Source organism: Tachysurus vachellii, chromosome 7 (genome assembly GCF_030014155.1).
Source record: "Tachysurus vachellii isolate PV-2020 chromosome 7, HZAU_Pvac_v1, whole genome shotgun sequence".
Lineage (NCBI taxonomy): Eukaryota > Metazoa > Chordata > Actinopteri > Siluriformes > Bagridae > Tachysurus > Tachysurus vachellii.
This window is the reverse complement of record NC_083466.1, coordinates 28,833,845-28,852,994: the sequence shown is the minus strand read 5'-3', so window position 1 is coordinate 28,852,994 and position 19,150 is coordinate 28,833,845. Positions and strand designations below refer to the sequence as shown.

Here is a 19,150-nt window from a genome sequence, read left to right as displayed (position 1 = left end):
TCCTTTAGTTTTATGGTGTAGCTAAAAATAGGTTTCTTTTGTACAAGGAAATGGTCAAAGGTGACAAAACAAGACCCGAGCGTTAGCTTGCTGGCATTGTGGTTACCACCTTCATCGAAGCACACCTCGCTGTTCTAAATATATGTTTCCTTTTTGTGATAAAGCCTCGGATGTGACCTGACACCTTCTTCAGTTCTCAGCTTGTTGTTTCCTATGAGGCCAACTTTACTCTGTAACTGTAATTTTTATTAATGCGAAAGTTTAAATGAAAATTTAAATCCTGTAAATTAATCTGCAGCGATATACAGTTATAATATGACATATAAAAAATATGTGCTTGTCATCAGATCACTCTCAGTCAGAGAGACAGAGGTCTTGATCTGCCAGGGTTAAGCTGAATCACCACTGGACTACAATACCCATCAGCCTCTACAGGTCACATGACCCTGCACTTCACACACCAGTTTTTCATTTTCATTGATCAGAGGAAGTGTTCCAGAGTGTCTTTGTCAAGCTGTTGTTACCATCATGTCTTGTTTGGTGCAATGTCCACATTCTCATTACAGTACATTTGTAAATAAAAGCCAGCCCCTGCATTGCTCTGGTTCTCTGACTGGTAGTTTGACAGAAGACATGGATGCACCAGAATTCCTGCAGTGTTGGTGGACCTTAGAGGAACAGGTCCAGGAGAAACTCTGTGGAGAACATCAGTCCCTCCTGTAACTCTGTGGAGAATATCAGTCCCTCCTGTAACTCTGTGGAGAACATCAGTCCGTCCTCTAACTCTGTGGAGAACATCAGTCCCTCCTCTAACTCTGTGGAGGACACCAGTCCCTCCTCTAACTCCGTGGAGAACATCAACCCCTTGAGAGTCTTGTGGTTGACCATATTAAATAATGCTGAAAGGTCAAGGAGGATGAGGATGGAAGACAGTTTGGCTGATCTAGCAGCAGTTAGTTTTGCAGAGGCATCCAAAAGGGCTGTCTCTGTGGATTGAGCCACTTTAAAGTCAGACTGGTTAGGATCTTGGAGGTTGTTCTGTGAGAGATAGACAGACAGTTGATTATATACAATATGTTCAAGCATTTTTGAAATAAACAAAATAAGTGATACCGGCCTGTAGTTACTGATGTCTGATGGATTTTAGAAATGCAACAACGAAGGAGTAAGGGAATCCAGAGTGTATGGTAAGAGTCAAGATCTGCATCAAGTTGTGATTTCTTCCTCTTTCTCTCTGATGATCTTAGCTCTCTTCGATTGTTACACAACACATCTGAAAGCCAAGGAGTAGAACAAGACTTTTTTTGGGTTTAGTGGACAGAGGGCAGAGAAAGTCCATGGTTGAGGAAAGAGAGGAGAGGAAACTGTCTTTGGCTGAGTCCAAGGGTAGTGAGGAAAAAGACAGGATCAGGAAGAGAAGAAAAGGTGCCAGAAGCTACAGAAGAAGGGGAGACAGAGTGGAGGTTGCAGTGGGTAAGAGAGAGTGAGAGAGGGTGGGATACCAGGTGATGATCGGAGATGTGTAGTGGGGTAGCAGACATGTCTGTAGCTGGGGAAGGACGTGTGAAAACCAGGTCCAGGACGTTGCCTCCTTAGTGTGTGGGGATGTAGCTGTTGAGTGTCAGGGTGAATGAGTACAGAAGAGTCAGGAGGGAAGAAGATTGAAGCTTGTCAGAGGGGAGGTTGAAATCGCCAAGCACTGTCAGAGGGGAGCTATCAGAAGGGAAAGCACTAAGTAGTGTGTCCTAGGAAGTCTCCTAGAGGACCAGGAGGGCGGTAGACAACAATGAATACAAGTTTGATTTGAGAGGTAACTGAAATGGCATGCCAGGGGCATGGTGGCTTAGTGGTTAGCACGTTCGCCTCACACCTCCAGGGTTGGGGGTTCGATTCCCGACTCCGCCTTGTGTGTGTGGAGTTTGCATGTCCTCCCCGTGCCTCGGGGGTTTCCTCCGGGTACTCCAGTTTCCTCCCCCGGTCCAAAGACATGCATGGTAGGTTGATTGGCATCTCTGTAAAATTGTCCGTAGTGTGTGATTGCGTGAGTGAATGAGTGTGTGTGTGTGCCCTGCAATGGGTTGGCACTCCGTCCAGGGTGTATCCTGCCTTGATGCCCGATGACGCCTGAGATAGGCACAGGCTCCCCGTGACCCGAGGTAGTTCGGATAAGTGGAAGAAAATGAATGAATGAAATGGCATGGAATTCAAAAGAGGAGATGGTGTAATGAGACAAGACAATAGCTGGTGTAGCAGTGTTCTGTGGGGATATCCAGGTCTCTGTTAGCATGAGAAAATCAAAGGAGTAGTGGGAAGCTAAATCAGAGATAAAATCAGCTTTCTTTACAGCAGACTGAATTCCAGAGCCCACCTACCACCACTGTTTGAGTCTCACACAACAGAGGAGTGTAGATGAGGTTACTGGAAATGCAACCTCTGCTCTGTAGATGAGAGCTCCTGCGACGGTAAGAGGTGACTACAGAGGTTGGTCTGAGGCACATATTTGCAGTCAACCAAGAGTGAGATTTAAAATGTTTGGTAGAATTTATCAAACTGTACTAGACTCTTATTTACAATTTGTTAGAGGGATAATTACAAACAATTTAAATGGGTAAGCCCTGCCTACTATTCACACCTTAAGGGAGACTGAAACTACTCCTGTTTAATCAGCTGAGAGAACAACTAAGCAAAGGCCAACACTACAAGATCAACAATGGTATAGAATATAACAAAATTCAAATCGCACAACTCTAAAACAAAGCGAGTTAAGCAGATAGTACACAGAGTCAGGAACCTACCTTACCAGAATATATTCGATAAAGAGAGTTAAAGCACACATCAGTACCTCCTCTGGCTTAGTGGAGAATATCGCTCCCCTTCTGGATCCACCTTGGTCTTCTCTAATCTGGTGGCTTTCAGTGGCCATCTCTCCATACTCGTTAAACACCCTGGACCTCGTGCCACCCTTCTGCTGGATGGACGAGAACACCTTGCCTCATTGCCTGGCGATTAAAAGTTAAATGGACTGATTAAACTACAGAGGGATATTTTTGCTTTAATAATAAAAATAAAAACAAATATTCTGAGAAAATGTTTCACAGTACAGTTGTCTCAAGCACAAGTACAAAGCAGTGCAGGAGTAGCTAAAAGCATAAAGGTGTAGATCTGAAACAAGAACAAACCTGAAGAACCTGCAGCAAATCTGAGTGCAGAGCTCAGACCAGGTAAGAACTTCACTCCGGGACACATACACCTCTACTGGAGGTGCAACCCTCAGAGATGTGATAACAATAATCATGAGTTCCACACCAGTCTTCATATCTCTTCCTCGTTCAGTCTGTCAGTCAATCAGAACAAAGTTATTCAGAAATCCTTCACAAGAACATTAACACACACAATGGGGAAGTCGTGGCCTAATGGTTAGAGAGTTTGACTCCTAACCCTAAGGTTGTGGGTTCGAGTCTCGGGCCGGCAATACCACGACTGAGGTGCCCTTGAGCAAGGCACCGAACCCCCCCTTACTGCTTCCCGGGCACCGCAGCATAAATGGCTGCCCACTGCTCCGGGTGTGTGTTCACGGTGTGTGTGTGTTCACTGCTGTGTGTGTGCACTTTGGATGGGTTAAATGCAGAGAACGAATTCTGAGTATGGGTCACTATACTTAGCTGTATGTCACTCTCACTCTCAATGTCAAAGATTAGAAGCTAATTAGCTTTATCTCAGTGTTTTTTCTTTTTCTGTGATTTATTGTGATTGTCTGGTCTCTTCCCCGTCTTGTGATTTATGTTCATCTGATTTCACTCTCCTTTTGTTTTCTGTCTTCATGATGTCTTATTACTTCATCCATGCGGGTTCGGTCTTCCTGTCTTCCTCGCTCTCTGGGGATTTTCTTTAATTTAATATCTCGTACGTGTGTTTTAACCTCAGACACGGGGTTTGATTGAAAAGCTCAAAGCTGTTTAGGTTTTGCTGCGTAAACACTGCAGTGACTTCTTCATCTTGCTGCACGTTACAGCTCCACATCTCTTCATCATTAATTGAGCCACTGCTGGGACGTTAAACACGCATGACATTAACGTGACACTGATGCACCACTGACTAACCTCAATTCAATAAAACTCACACACGAGACTCTCAGTGCATCAGATCATATTCAGTACTCTAGTCTTGAAGAAGGACAATTTACTAACACAAATGAACGTATAATCACATTACCTTTATGAAGTTATGACCAGATTTCTCAATACAGTTAAGCAGAAACGTTTCTCTACATGGTAAATGAAGTTCCTCAGAGTTCATTTACGATTTTTGGATGTTTATAAAAACCTGGACAAAAAAAAAGCCATTTATCTGATTTTTTTTTTTAATCAGTGTGTGAGTCAATGAATGAATCAACGAATGAATCAACACGGTGGTAGATCAGTGGTGAAGGTGTTCGACTACTGATCGGAAGGTCATTGGTTCGAATCCCAGGTCCACCAAATCCACCAAGTTGCCACTGCAGGGCCCCTGAGCAAGGCCCTTATACCTCAATTGCTCAGGTGTATAAACTGAAATAAAAAAAAAGTCACTCTGGCTAAGAGTGTCTGCTAAATGCTGTAAATTTAAACAAATCAATCAGACAAGCAAATGACACAATTGTCAAAATTTTTCTTCTTACTACTGATATAATCTATAGTAACAAATAAAAAGTACATTAACATTTTATTACTATTTAATTATTATAACAATTCAAATTACAATACAATAATCGGGTTATAAAAAAATCTATTTAAAAATTTCATTTACAGTAGATAAAAATAGAAATGAAATAAAATACACCAGAATCGATAAGAAACTAAGTGTAATTCAATTGACAATAATGTATTATTTTTATTACTAATTCTGTTATTTAATGAATTAATTTTGACGTATGTTTATTTATTTATTTTTGGTCAGAGGATTAAATGTGAAGTAAAGATTAAGGGCCAGTCTGCATTGTACTCCTGTATTGGATGACTGTCCTGAAAGAGAAGAAGTGAGGTTCAGTGCTTGATTAGGAGTTAGCATGGTGGATTTGTTAGCTAATAGCATGATTAATGAGGGAGAAGCATGTTGCACAACAGGATAAGTGTTTTGTGTGGTGGAAGGATGAGCTGTAAACAAAATATTCCATTAAGCAGAAATTGGATATCTAAAGCAGTAAATGTGGCACTGAGAGTACTGAGCCTTGTGGGACTCCAGAGAAAAGTGTGCACATAACCTGTCAGTGTCGTCTGATTGGAACGTCTGTCCTGCTGATGGAGTTATGCCAGTGCTGCTGATGTTGGACAGGAGGTTACTGTGGTTACCTGTGAAGGGGATCAAGACCGAGCACGATTCTAGTAAACTGCCTGGTGCTTAGCGTTTCTGCAATGTGTGCTGGTTCGGATCCTGGGGCTAGAAAGGAAAGACATTTTTATTGTTCCAAGGTAAAAATGAGAGCTATCATCTCCCGACGTGTGTGTGTGTTTGCTTATTCTTATAAACGTTGTTATCTGTCCTTGCCTTGGTGTCAGCCATGTAAGGAACAGTTATTGCCACAAGATGTCGCTGTGTGTTTGCTGAGAGTTACAGATATTCAGGTGCTTTAAAGGAAGGTGAAGTTTGTGTAGATAACAGGTTACTCATGAAGTCCATATAACAGCATCGAGGTGAGGTTTCATTTCTGTACATCAGTAACACACCTGTGTGTGTATGTGTGTGTGCGTCTCAGTATCTCATTATTCCAAACTTTTGACTTAATAACTCATTATTTTAATTTATCTCTCAACAAAACACAACTCTCTGCACAAACATTTGTTATTTTGAATGAAAACTCTCTTTGACGTAGATGTCACACACTATTTCTCCCAACTTTCCATGCATTTATTTATTTATTTATTGAATCACAGGATTCGTTTATATTTACGCGCGTCTCTTCCTATCACTAGAGCGAAGCCTGCTGGCGGTAGCATCATTGTCAGAATAATTCCTGCTTTACTCATCCATCATCTTCTGATGAAGGAGAAGTGGTTGTACTTCTTTCCATTTTCTTTCCATTCCATTAAAAAAATTTAGAAAAAAAGTTTATTTCATCTCCAGCTTTTAACCCTGCAGTTGATGCAACACACTTTGTTTTTTTGCAAAGGACATGTTGATCATTTTTACAACTAAAGAGTCACAAAAACTCTTTCCCCCCTGGTATTTTACTATAGAGATTTATTCTTACACACTTTAAGTTTATTCAGCAAGCATATAATCAGTGTTTCTAAAATTAACTGTTATTAATTAATAAATGATTCAAAGTTCTGGTGTCTGTTGTGAAAAATCTTAATTCATGTCTTTGTGTGTCATGCGGAAACTTTCTTTCTTTCTTTCTTTCTTTCTTTCTTTCTTTCTTTCTTTCTTTCTTTATTTAATGAACGAACTTGAAGAGAGGATATGAGCGCGTGCCTGTCAGCAGATGGCAGCCCGGTACTCCGGTTTTTCGCCTCCTGGCACACGGACATCACCGCTCCTCTGCTCTCTCTCTCTCTCTCTCTCTCTCTCTCTCTCTCTCTCTCTCTCTCACACACACACACACACACACACACACACGGAAGAGCCAGCGTGTACTTGTTCCCCGCGAATCGGTTCTCCGTGGGTTTTTTGGGATACCACGCGCACACACAGACACGCACGCACACACACAGAGACACGGGCGCGCGTCATGGCGCACGTCGCGCACCTGTTCGTCGCGCTGGCGTGGATTATTTCGGTGCACGGATCTTTCTGCAGCGGCGGCGCTGGCGTTGGTGTCGGCGTGTTGAACCGGAGGCACGAGCATCACCGCCTCCACGCTGAGGGTCCGGAGGAGGAGGAGGACCAGACCCGAGCAGCACCGCGGAGGCTCGTGAGGTCGCCGAAAGTGGCGTCTCTCCTGAGCAGCTCGTTCGTGCTGAAAGGTGACGCCGCGCACAACCAGGCTATGGTTCACTGGACGGGCGAGAACAGCAGCGTGAGTCTACTAAACACACACACAGACACACACACACACACACACACACACACACACACACACACACACACACACATACACACACACTGACACTTATTACACATCGCGCATGCTGGTTTGGTGCATCTTGGATCCCAAATCAAAGAGCAGCAAACTTTTTACAGGCTCTATCTCTCTATCTGTCTGTCTATCAGTGTGTCTGTCTGTCTGTCTGTCTGTCTTATCTAACATCCTCGTGGATCCAGACATTATTTCCAGAACTCAGGATACATTCACCCTGTTTTTTAGTGAATTACCGGTGGATGCTGTTTGTTTGTTTGTAAAGAAAAAAAGAAAATAAATAAAGAAATAAATAAATAAATAAATTATATATATATATATATATATATATATATATATATATATATATATATATATATATATATATATATATATATGTAGAGAGAGAGAGAGAGAGAGAGAGAGAGAGAGAGAATTCAGTACAGTAGGGAATCTGCATCATCCACACACACACACACACACACACACACACACACACACACACACACACACACACACACACACACACACACATTATCAGTATTTTTTATTTCCTGCAGATATTTGAGCTTATAAGCAATACCAAAAACAGCTTTACTGCTTTAATAAAATCAAATAATTTGAAAATAAGATAATTTATATTTAATAATTTTAACAACGTCCTTTGGGATTAGTTTCATGGTGTTGACATTATCTGTGCCTGTTTTTAAAATGTACTTACCTTCAGATGAGGACACATTTCTTCTAAGACACTTTGAAGGTGGTTTGCAGACGGTTCCTTACAGAACCTGTTGAGGAAGCTGAGAACCCTTAAGCTAGAACAATAGAGAGGCTTCTAACAGAGAAATACTGATTATAAGGATAACAACCAGAAGATAACAACCATCATCATCATCATCATCATCATCATTATACCATTCCAGTGAAATGAATAACTGATGGATCACATCACTAACCCTCTGGGAGAACCCTGTTTAGAGAACCCGTGCTTCCTCACAGACTTCTGTCGCTCATTCAGTGATGATGGATTCCTTTACTGCAAATAGGACGTTTTTTGTGTGTGAAATTTAGAATGTTTAAACAAAAATAGGATAGAGTTTTTATTAAGAATCTGAATCTCTGGCACTAAAATTCTGTCCCCTGTCCTTGTCCTCGTGTAAACTTTGTGTGCGTTATATTTACTTTGCTCGTGACAGATGAAGTGATTAAGCTTCTGCTTCATAACACCATTTCTGAGGATCTTAAAAACGTTAAAAACGCTTTGGTTTAGGAAGAAATACACAGCGAGGATGTTCATGTGATCCGGATTAGAGCAGAATGAATTGTGCAGCTGTATTAAATTACTCATCTGCTCTGTGTGTGTGTGTGTTTCTTTTATCCAGTTATTGTATATTTGAGTTTCCAGTCGCTGGGGTTTGACAGTGAAGCTCCTTCAGGCCTGTAATTTCACTTCCTGCTTGTTTTTTTTTTCTTTAGTAATTAAAATTATGTACAAATTCATATTCACAATATGTTACACACATTTAAATACTTACAGAAATTTGAATTGCGGTTAATAAAACTGTGAGTTCATAACAATCACCTGCTTTTTCACAGTATTTAATGATGTCATGTTGCTTTGTAATTTTTTTCTTATATATAAATATAGATTTAAAAATCTGGGGGCACGGTGGCTTAGTGGTTAGCACGTTCGCCTCACACCTCCAGGGTTGGGGGTTCGATTCCTGCCTCCGCCTTGTGTGTGTGGAGTTTGCATGTTCTCCCCGTGCCTCGGGGGTTTCCTCCGGGTACTCCGGTTTCCTCCCCCGGTCCAAAGACATGCATGGTAGGTTGATTGGCATCTCTGGAAAATTGTCCGTAGTGTGTGATTGTGTGAGTGAATGAGAGTGTGTGTGTGTGTGCCCTGTGATGGGTTGGCACGCCGTCCAGGGTGTATCCTGCCTTGATGCCTGATGACGCCTGAGATAGGCACAGGCTCCCCGTGACATGAGGTAGTTCGGATAAGCGGTAGAAGATGAGTCAGTGAGTGAGATTTAAAAATCAGCAGTCCAGTCCGCCAGTTTAATACTATGTGTAAAATGTGTCCCTCACGCTGCTTTCCACAGGACAGAGTTTATCTCTGGTGCACAGATGCTGCTCGTCCTTCATCACATCACGATAATAATATGTGTCTTTGTTAATCGCAAATAATTAACCTAAGTCTTTTAAAAGCTTTTATTAAAAAAATAATTAAAGACTGCCGGTGAAGTAGTTGTTGCTATAGAAATGATAGCGTACCAGAGCGAGCATGTTAACGTACAGTGAACTACTGTTCTAGAGAATTAATTAACACCTCCTGACCAATCAGGAGCCAGAACTCAGCAGCGCGGTGGTGTGACTCGTTAGCAGCAGCTCGGTGCTCGGTGTCGACGTCCCACATTCACAGAGCTGTAAACAAAGAGACTTTTCATGCATGAAGACTTTTGTGCTTTCAGATGCGAGCGTATTGTTCATTAATTAGACAGTTAATGCAACATTTAATTGAATCTTCAGACAGTTCTGCTTTCTGCTTTATGTTCAGTGTGTCTTTAGTGTTTGTTTTGTTTGACTTTTTCTTACAGGAAGTGGTGCTTGTAAATGCTGCTTGCTTCTTTCCACAAACAACAGCTTAAGCTTATTTAAAGCCCAAAAGGGAACTGAAACAGGCTGTGTGTGTGTGTGTGTGTGTGTGTGTGTGTGTGTGTGTGTGTGTGTGTGTGTGTGGGTGAATTCTGTTTGTCAGCCTGTGTCTCTTTCTTTCAGTGGGAATGAAGTGTTCAGAACGGTCCAAAGGTGCCGTTACAATCAGCGTTTTGTTCAGTCGAAACTTAGAAAGCCTCTGGGAAGATCACACACGGAGTGTGTGTGTGTGTAAATGCCCTTGTTGTAGAAATGCTTGTCACCATGGTATGATGGTAAGGAGAAAAAGCATGATGATTGAGTTGTAAAAGCGAATGAAAAAGAATAACTGTGTGACAGAGAGAGGGAAATAGGGGTGACCGGGGAGGGGAGGGGGGTACAGAATGAGAGAGAGAGACAGGGATTTAGACACAGGAAGAAGAAGTAAAATGGAGAGAGGGAAATCGAGACAGGGAGTAAGACACAGAGGGAGAGAGAGAGTGAGAGAAATGGGGAGAGAGAGAGAGAGATTTTTTTTTATTATTTCTATTCTTCACGTTTTGTAATGTTGCTCCAGGAGAGGATCATAAACATTAAATGCTGCATCAAAAAAAATGTAATCATCTTATATGAAGCTTGGAGTGACTTCACTACTGTCAGAGCTGCTGTAGTCCACATCAGGGGTCAGGGGTCAAATCCCAGGCTGCCAGCATTAAACGAACATAATCCATTCTTTACAATGAAAGAGGAAGAATCATGATATTGGAAGACAGAGAGAGAAAAGTAGGCTTGGGAACACAATCACAGTAACCCAGGACTGATCTCAGGACAGGAACACACAGAGTAACAAGCCAATGAATATACAGGGGGTGGAGTCAAGACAGGAACCAATCGGAAGACAGGAAGCGGAGACAAGACAGAGACCATGATAATACAGGGGCGGAGACAAGACAGAGACCACGATAATACAGGGGCGGAGACAAGACAGAGACCATGATAATACAGGGGTGGAGACAAGACAGAGACCATGATAATACAGGGGCGGAGACAAGACAGAGACCATGATAATACAGGGGCGGGTTGACAAGACAGAGACCATGATAATACAGGGGTGGAGACAAGACAGAGACCATGATAATACAGGGGGTGGAGACAAGACAGAGACCATGATAATACAGGGGCGGAGACAAGACAGAGACCATGATAATACAGGGGCGGAGACAAGACAGAGACCATGATAATACAGGGGCGGGTTGACAAGACAGAGACCATGATAATACAGGGGCGGAGACAAGACAGAGACCATGATAATACAGGGGCGGGTTGACAAGACAGCGACCATGATAATACAGGGGCGGGTTGACAAGACAGCGACCATGATAATACAGGGGCGGAGACAAGACAGAGACCATGATAATACAGGGGGTGGAGACAGGACCGAAACCATGATAATACAGGGGCGGAGACAAGACAGAGACCATGATAATACAGGGGGTGGAGACAGGACCGAAACCATGATAATACAGGGGCGGAGACAAGACAGAGACCATGATAATACAGGGGGTGGAGACAGGACCGAAACCATGATAATACAGGGGCGGAGACAATACAGGAACCAATCGGAAGACAGGGGGAGGAGACAAGAGAGAAACCAATGGCACAGAGGCACCTGATAATTTTTTCTACATTTATGTATATGTATTTTATACAGTTGATTATTTGCTCATTGTGATAAGAGCTTAAAAATGCAACATGATCAATTCATGAAATAAATTCTCAAAGTAACCAAATCACATCCAGTCACAGAATACAATGATTTTTTATTTTTTTATTTTTTTAATGAAGGCTCTTCCTACTTTTCCCAGGTATTTTTTTGTAATAAATGCACTGATTCCTGATAGATAGTATCCTCTCTATTAGTTAGGGATGTTATTCGTTTCATGATACGTTTCGAAACCCAGCGGTCGGCGTTTGTGTGTGTGTCAGTAAGCGGGACTCAGATATTAACTGTGTTATTAAAGTCCGAGCTTCTTTGTAAAGTCTCCCTTTAATAAGATTTCTGGGGAAAACTGGAAGGAAGGAGAGAATGAAGGACAGGAAAAGGATTTGAAGATTATTCGGGTTTTTTTTCCCTTTCGGTTGGGGTTTAATAAGATGTGAAAGGAGATCTGTGTGAGAGTGACAGCTGCTGCTGCTTTCGCTTCGGTGCCTCTGACCACACGTCAGGAAGCTAATATTAATAATGACTGGGATTTGAGTATTTTCCATATTCTGATGATTAAAAAAACGCTTTTTGGCCACGCCCACATCAAATTAGATACTCAGATCTGTCAGTTATCTTGCTGTAGATTTTTCCCTAATGTGTCCACTTTGCCTCTGATACCTTCCTGTTCCTTAGTGTCGTGATCTTTTGTCTGATGGAATCCTGCAATCTAAGCTTTGCTTCTCTGTTTATATTCCTGTGTTCTGGGTTTTGAGTCTTAATTATTGGTTTTTCATCAAATAAAAACAAACACTGAAGTCCTGCTCATCTCTGTGACCACTAGATGTATTAGCCTTGTGCACAGCATCATGTCCGATCTGTTCAGTCTGCACCTACAGTGAACTTGGATCACTCGGACTTGCAGGGGGAAAAAAAAATCTTGGACCTCAGTGATCGCTGCACTTGGCAACTTTGTACTATTCCTCAGCTACAGCAGGGATTTTTTTTACAAAGTGTGACCCTGACCGTTGACCTCAGTGGCCTTCTAAAGCTGGAATATTATAATGAATTCTAAAGTGTATTTTAAATTATATTCAGAGAAGAAATAATAGAAGTCTAGATACTAACTGGAGAATTCTTGTGCCGTCGCTCTCCTGGAGGTCTGCGGTTCTGGGAATGAACAGTGACGATCACAACATGATCTCAGCGTTCAGACTGGAGCAACTCCAAGAGCTGAAAAGGCCCTCTGTGTGTGTGTGTGTGTGTGTGTGTGTGTGTGTGTGTGTGTGTGTGTGTGTGTGAGTCAGATTTTTTTATTCTCCAAATACAGGCTGTAAAAGGAATTTTTGTCTCCTGCTGCGTCTTTTAACACAAATCACAGTAAGATAAAAGGCTAAAAATATACACACGTGAAAGTCTGAATAAAAACGTGAAGACGTGTGAGGAGCGTTGTGTGTGTTTATAAGCATCACTGCCTGCTTTAGCTTTGGAGCAGAACGAAGTGGAAAATAACAGGGGGGGGATAAAGGGAACACCAGGGGACATGCATAGGGCAGATAGACAGATTAGAAACACAGCAAGATCAACTAAAAAGACAGAGACAGACTGAAAGAAAGACAATCAGGCAGACAGACAGACAGACTGAAAGTCAGACAGACAGACAGTCAGAGAAACATATTGGCAGAAAGACTAAAGGACAGACAGACAGATAGACATATTGGCAGTTAGACAGACAGAAAGACAGAAGACATTCAGAGAGACATATTGGCAGTTATACTAAAGGACAGACAGGCAGATAGACATATTGGCAATTAGGCTGAAAGACAGACATTCAGAGAGACATATTGGCAGTTAGACTGAAATACAGACAGACACACAGACAGACAGAGAGAAATATCAGATAGACTCAAAGACAGAGACAGACAGGCAGACAGCCAGAGACACAGATTGGCAGTTAGACTGAAAGACAGACAGACAAAGAGTTATACTGGCAGAGAGACAGACAGACAGTCAGACAAAGAAATGGACCGAAATGCAGGCAGATTTAAAGACACACATATAGACAGATTAAAATACAACAAAAGGCAGACAGACAAATATGACACAAATAGACAACAAGCCGAATAAACATAAAATAGACAGACGAGAGACACAGAAAAACAGACAGACAGACAGCTTGAAGCCCCAGCTTGTGGAATGTAAAGTAGGTGGTTAAATGCAGTGGTCACAGAAGAGCGATCTTCCACATCGTGGGGGATAATGAAAGTGTGTGTGTGTGTGTGTGTGTGTGTGCGTGTGTGTGTGAGTGTGTGAGTTTGAGTGAGTGAGTGTGTTCAGTAGCCAGTTTGAAAAATTAGGGCCAGACAGACCACTGACACTTCCATGACTGGTCCAACACACACACACACACACACACATTCACACACACTCTAATGTGGTGTCTAGATCTCTAATACTCTTCACACCACATGAACACTCTCTGAACGCCTCTGTCTTTATATTTTATGATCAGAAATCTTATCATCTCTAATGCTCTAATAGTCCAGTGCTCTGTCTAATACTGTATAGAATGACAGCACTAATACTGTAATACTCAAACACTGTATATAATACTGTTATACTCTAATACTCAAACACTGTATATAATACTGTTATACTCTAACTAATACTCAAACCCTGTATATAATACTGTAATACTCTAACTAATACTCAAACACTGTATATAATACTGTAATACTCTAACTAATACTCAAACACTATATAATACTGTAATACTCTAACTAACTAATACTCAAACACTGTATATAATACTGTCATACTCTAATACTCAAACACTGTATATAATACTGTTATACTCTAATACTCAAACACTGTATATAATACTGTTATACTCTAATACTCAAACACTATACAATACTGTAATACTCTAACTAATACTCAAACACTGTATATAATACTGTAATACTCTAACTAATACTCAAACACTGTATATAATACTGTAATACTCTAACTAATACTCAAACACTGTATATAATACTGTAATACTCTAACTAATACTCAAACACTGTATATAATACTGTAATACTCTAACTAATACTCAAACACTGTATATAATACTGTAATACTCTAACTAATACTCAAACACTGTATATAATACTGTAATACTCTAACTAATACTCAAACACTATATAATACTGTAATACTCTAACTAATACTCAAACACTGTATATAATACTGTAATACTCTAACTAACTAATACTCAAACACTGTATATAATACTGTAATACTCTAACTAATACTCAAACACTGTATATAATACTGTTATACTCTAACTAATACTCAAACACTGTATATAATACTGTAATACTCTAACTAACTAATACTCAAACACTGTATATAATACTGTAATACTCCAGTTAGTATTTTATTGCTCTCTCAGAGCTCTAAAGGTTGTTTATCTAATCTCTATATAATACTTTAGTACTCTGTCTCATGCTCTAATACTCTATACTGTACTCTAATCCTCAGGTTTGTTTACAGTTCTTTAACATTAAATGAATATTTATTAATGATCTATGTACATTGACAAACAGACAGACGCTGACAAACAGACAGACGCAGACAGACAGACGGACAGACAGACATGCTGCAAGACAAACAGATTATTGTAGTTAATTTAATAATGAAGTTCTAATAATGTACATTATAATGAGTTAGGTGTGTGTGTGTGTGTGTGAGAGAGAGAGAAAGCTGACTTCATGTGGAAAGAATCTTGTTTCAGCGTCTCCTGAATAGCACTCGCTTAATTCTATCCTCAGTCTCTCTCTCAAATCACTTACACATGTGTGTGGATGAAGAGCAAGCTTTACATCGTTTATCTTCACTCATGTGCACAAGTTCATCCCTCATTCCTCTATCACTCCCTGCACACACACACACATTCCTCTCAGTTAATGTTCTTCATTCAAGTTATCAGTAAGGAGATGTTTGTGTAGTGTATCTTGTATGGAAGGAGTCTCCAGTGTCAGCTCCAGCTTGGTCACAGTCAGAGGTCAGCTGTGTGTGTGTGTGTGTGTGTGTGTGTGTGTGTGTTGTCTCATTAACGTCGAGAGAAAAAAGAACAAGAAAAGCTTTTAGTTACTGAGAGATATTCCTGCTGATAATAACTATAATATAATCAAGTGATTTTACTTGTTCATTATAATCTAATTGGTCCCTACAACAGCACTACAGTGTAACTGTGTACTGAGCAAATGCAGTTAATGGGAAGTCATTTAATATACACTGTATTTAATGTAACATGTAGTATATAACTGTGTGTGTGTGTGTGTGTGTGTGTGTGTGTCTACATCCCTCAGTGCTAGCTGGCCTTGTTAGCATGTCGTTAACACTTTGTAGGCGCTGTGGGTGCTGTTTGAAATCCAGCCATGTGAGGTGTGTGAATGTGTGTGTGTGTGTGTGTGAGAGAGAGAGGGAGAGAGAGAGAGAGAGCGAGAGAGAGAGAGAGAGAGAGAGAGAACCTTTGGCTGGCTCCCTATGGGCTAATCTTTTCTCATCTCTTTCTCTCTCATTATCCACACAAACACACTGGAACCTTTCACCTCGTGTTTTTCTCATCTATTTCCCCAGTGTCTTGTGTGTGTGTGTGTGTGTCTCTTACATGCGTGTGTTAAAAAGGAGGCGTTTCCATTTTGAAGCTCACTCTTTAGACTTGCTGAATTCTCCGAGCTCAAAGCGTGTTTCCAGATTTCTCTGCTTTACACGTGCTGATCTCATTAATAAAACATTTCCTCATTTGCATACTGAAATTTAATTCAAGGAACAATTCAGACAAAAATGAAATGAAAAACCCCATTTTTCACTTACTCTAACTGCGCTTAATTAAAAAAGCGGTACTTAGCTTCTAAAGTTCCTTTAGTTTTACCCCATAATTGAAACACAGATGGTATAGCTAGTGCTTTAGCCTGAATCAGAAGACATTTGCACCTTCAATCCTAGCAAATTATTTCTGCTCAGTGCGGTTGCAGTTTATTTGCCCCCCGAAGTCTACTTGTCCTGACGTTCCTGCAGTTTTTCCATAACATTTCTCTGTCGTTATTGTCCTAGCAGAAGCAACGTTCTCCTGAGAAGGCTAGCGCTAAAGTGTGAAAAAGACTCTTTGGTGTGTCTGTTGAGGGAAGTGTAGACGAAATGAAGAAACATTTTCTGAACTTTCACATTTCAACCTTCAGGAAATGTTCATTTCTGTTTTGTAATTTCTAATTGTTCACATTCTTCCCTCGGTGCTTCGGGTTTCCATTCATGCTGCAGACACACCTAGCGTCTGAGACTCAGTCCATACAAAACTGTGGCATAGTCTCTCCGTAACTGTGTCTGTGTTTAGACCACCATCATCTTCTTAATCATAATCATCATGTCCTCACATCATTAACCAGACTATCATCTAACTGAAACATTCCAAAAATTCTTTCCTTTTTTTTTCACTGAAAGCTTGCTTGTGAGACGTTCGGCTGGAAACAGATCTAGAGATATTCGACAGATTCTAAGCTCTTCTAAGAGCTCTGTGTCCCCATCTGTCCGTCCAGTCCAGCAGATAATTCTAGCCTTAATTATGACATCACAGACTGAGCGATGAAGCCGTTGATGACAAAACGCATGGTGAGGCTCAAGCTGTCCACAGTGATGGCTAATTGAAGTCAATTAGCATAATTATCTTATGCTAATTTAATTAATCCCACACCACTTCACTCTCCACTCTGTATAAAATCTGCATGGATTTCCTTCACACATCATTCAGTTCAGTGTGTTTATTTAATTTCTTTGGGGACACAAAAGCGGCAAAGGAACATCTAAAGATCGACTGTCTGTACATTTCCAATGAGTGTGGGCTTGTACGAGCACAACAATTTAGAACATGTGGGATTCGGGAGCACTTTCAGGATCCCAATTCAAGGATTTTAGATCATGTTCTACACACATTTTGATAAATGAGACCCCAGGACTGTACTGCTCCTTTAACTGTATAGGCACACACACACACACACACACACACACACACACACACACACACACACACACACAGAGAGAGCTTTGATTTGAGTATTTGATGAGGTGGAAGTGTCAGTAGCAGTAATTTCATATCTGACCAGCATGACCTCATTTTCAGGATTAAAGCTCTAGTAATTAAAAATTGATTGTTGCCCCGAGGTTAAAACACCTCATCGCTTAATTGCCTCATCACTCAGTCGACTCGAGACTAGACCACCTCGTCATTCAGCTGCCTCATCACTTGATCACCTAGACACTTTATTGTCTGGATGCTCAATTGGCTCCTCACTCAATCGTTTGGTGATATATTGCTTCCTCCTCACTTGACTGCCTCATCTTGTGATTGCCTCATAACTCTACTACCTCATCACTCAATCGCCTCAACACTAGACCACCTTGTCAATTGATTGCCTCATCACTTGATCACTTAGACACTTGATCGCCTCATCAGTCTCCTTGTGAATCAATGGCTTTGTAACTTCACTGCCTCATTATGTGATCGCCCCATCACTTCAATGCCCCATCAATTGATCGCCTCATAAATTGACCCCCTCATATTACTTGTTCGACTCATCATGTGACAGGCATCATGTTGCCCGTCAGGCAACTGCCCCATCACTCGACCGCCTTATCACTCAATTGCCTCATCACTCGCCTGTCCAATGACTCAACCGCCCCATCACTCGACCGCCTCATCACTCGACTGCCCCATGACTCCACCACCCCATCACTCCACCGCCTCTTCACTTGACCGCCCAATCACTTGTCTGACTCATCACTTGACTGCCCCATCACTCCACTGCCTCATCACTCCACCACCCCATCACTCAATTGCCTCATCACTCGATTGCCCAATTACTTGACTCGACTGCCTCATCACTCGACTGCCTCATCTGTCGTCTACCTCATAACTCGACTGCTCCATGACTCGACCCCCTCATCACGTGACTGCCTCATAACTCAAATCTCCTTCACACTATACCTTGTCAATTGATTGCATCTTCACTTGACCACCTCATGGGATCACTTTGACAATAGACTGACTCAGTCTCTCGACCTCCTCATCACACAACCACCTTTTTCGCACAGCCACCTCTAAACACCTTTTAAACTACCACCACATCCCCTGACACCCTTGTCAAATTAACACCTCCTCAAACTACCACCTTATCACCTTGAAATTTCACACTTTACATACGAACACTGCTCTGTGTCATTTCACCTCATGTAACATGATAACACACATGCAGTGGATGTGTAATGAAACAATACCTATAGGACTGCAGTGCAAACACACACACCACACCTAATATCTCCTCTAAGCACACACACACACACACAGCTTTCAGTAACCCAGCTGGAGAAGGTGGAAGTGGCAGGAAAATATAATTTCATGTGTATGCAGCATGACCTCAGTTTCCGCTTTAAAGCGATAGTAATTAAAATTGATTGGGTTTGAGCACCGTGTCACTTTACAGCCCTGTTTCACATTATATATGGAATAGATCATCTGTTGTGTGTGTGTGTGTGTGTGTGAAAGAGAGAGAGAGAGAGAGAGAGAGAGAGAGAGCATGCCAGATGAAGTACTGTACTTAAGCAATGAACAAAAAAACTCCTTTTTGGGATGTGATGCATTTCAGAAACCAGCATTTGTGTGTGTGTGTGTGTGTGTGTGTGTGTGTGTGTGTGTTTCTGTGTGTTTCTGAGAGAGAAAAGAGCAGGTAAAGACT

The 19,150-nt window shown here is 41.3% G+C and overlaps 1 protein-coding gene across 1 annotated transcript in view; it reads left to right on the top strand.

The window, feature by feature from the left end:
- Positions 1-6,604: 6,604 nt before the first annotated feature.
- sorcs2 (sortilin-related VPS10 domain containing receptor 2) overlaps positions 6,605-19,150 on the top strand; it is a 155,153-nt gene continuing 142,607 nt past the window's right edge. Inside the window, exon 1 of the mRNA XM_060875329.1 lies at positions 6,605-6,994. Coding sequence (XP_060731312.1) covers positions 6,707-6,994 — 288 coding nt within the window. The 5' untranslated portion in view covers positions 6,605-6,706. The remainder of the gene's footprint in view (positions 6,995-19,150) is intronic.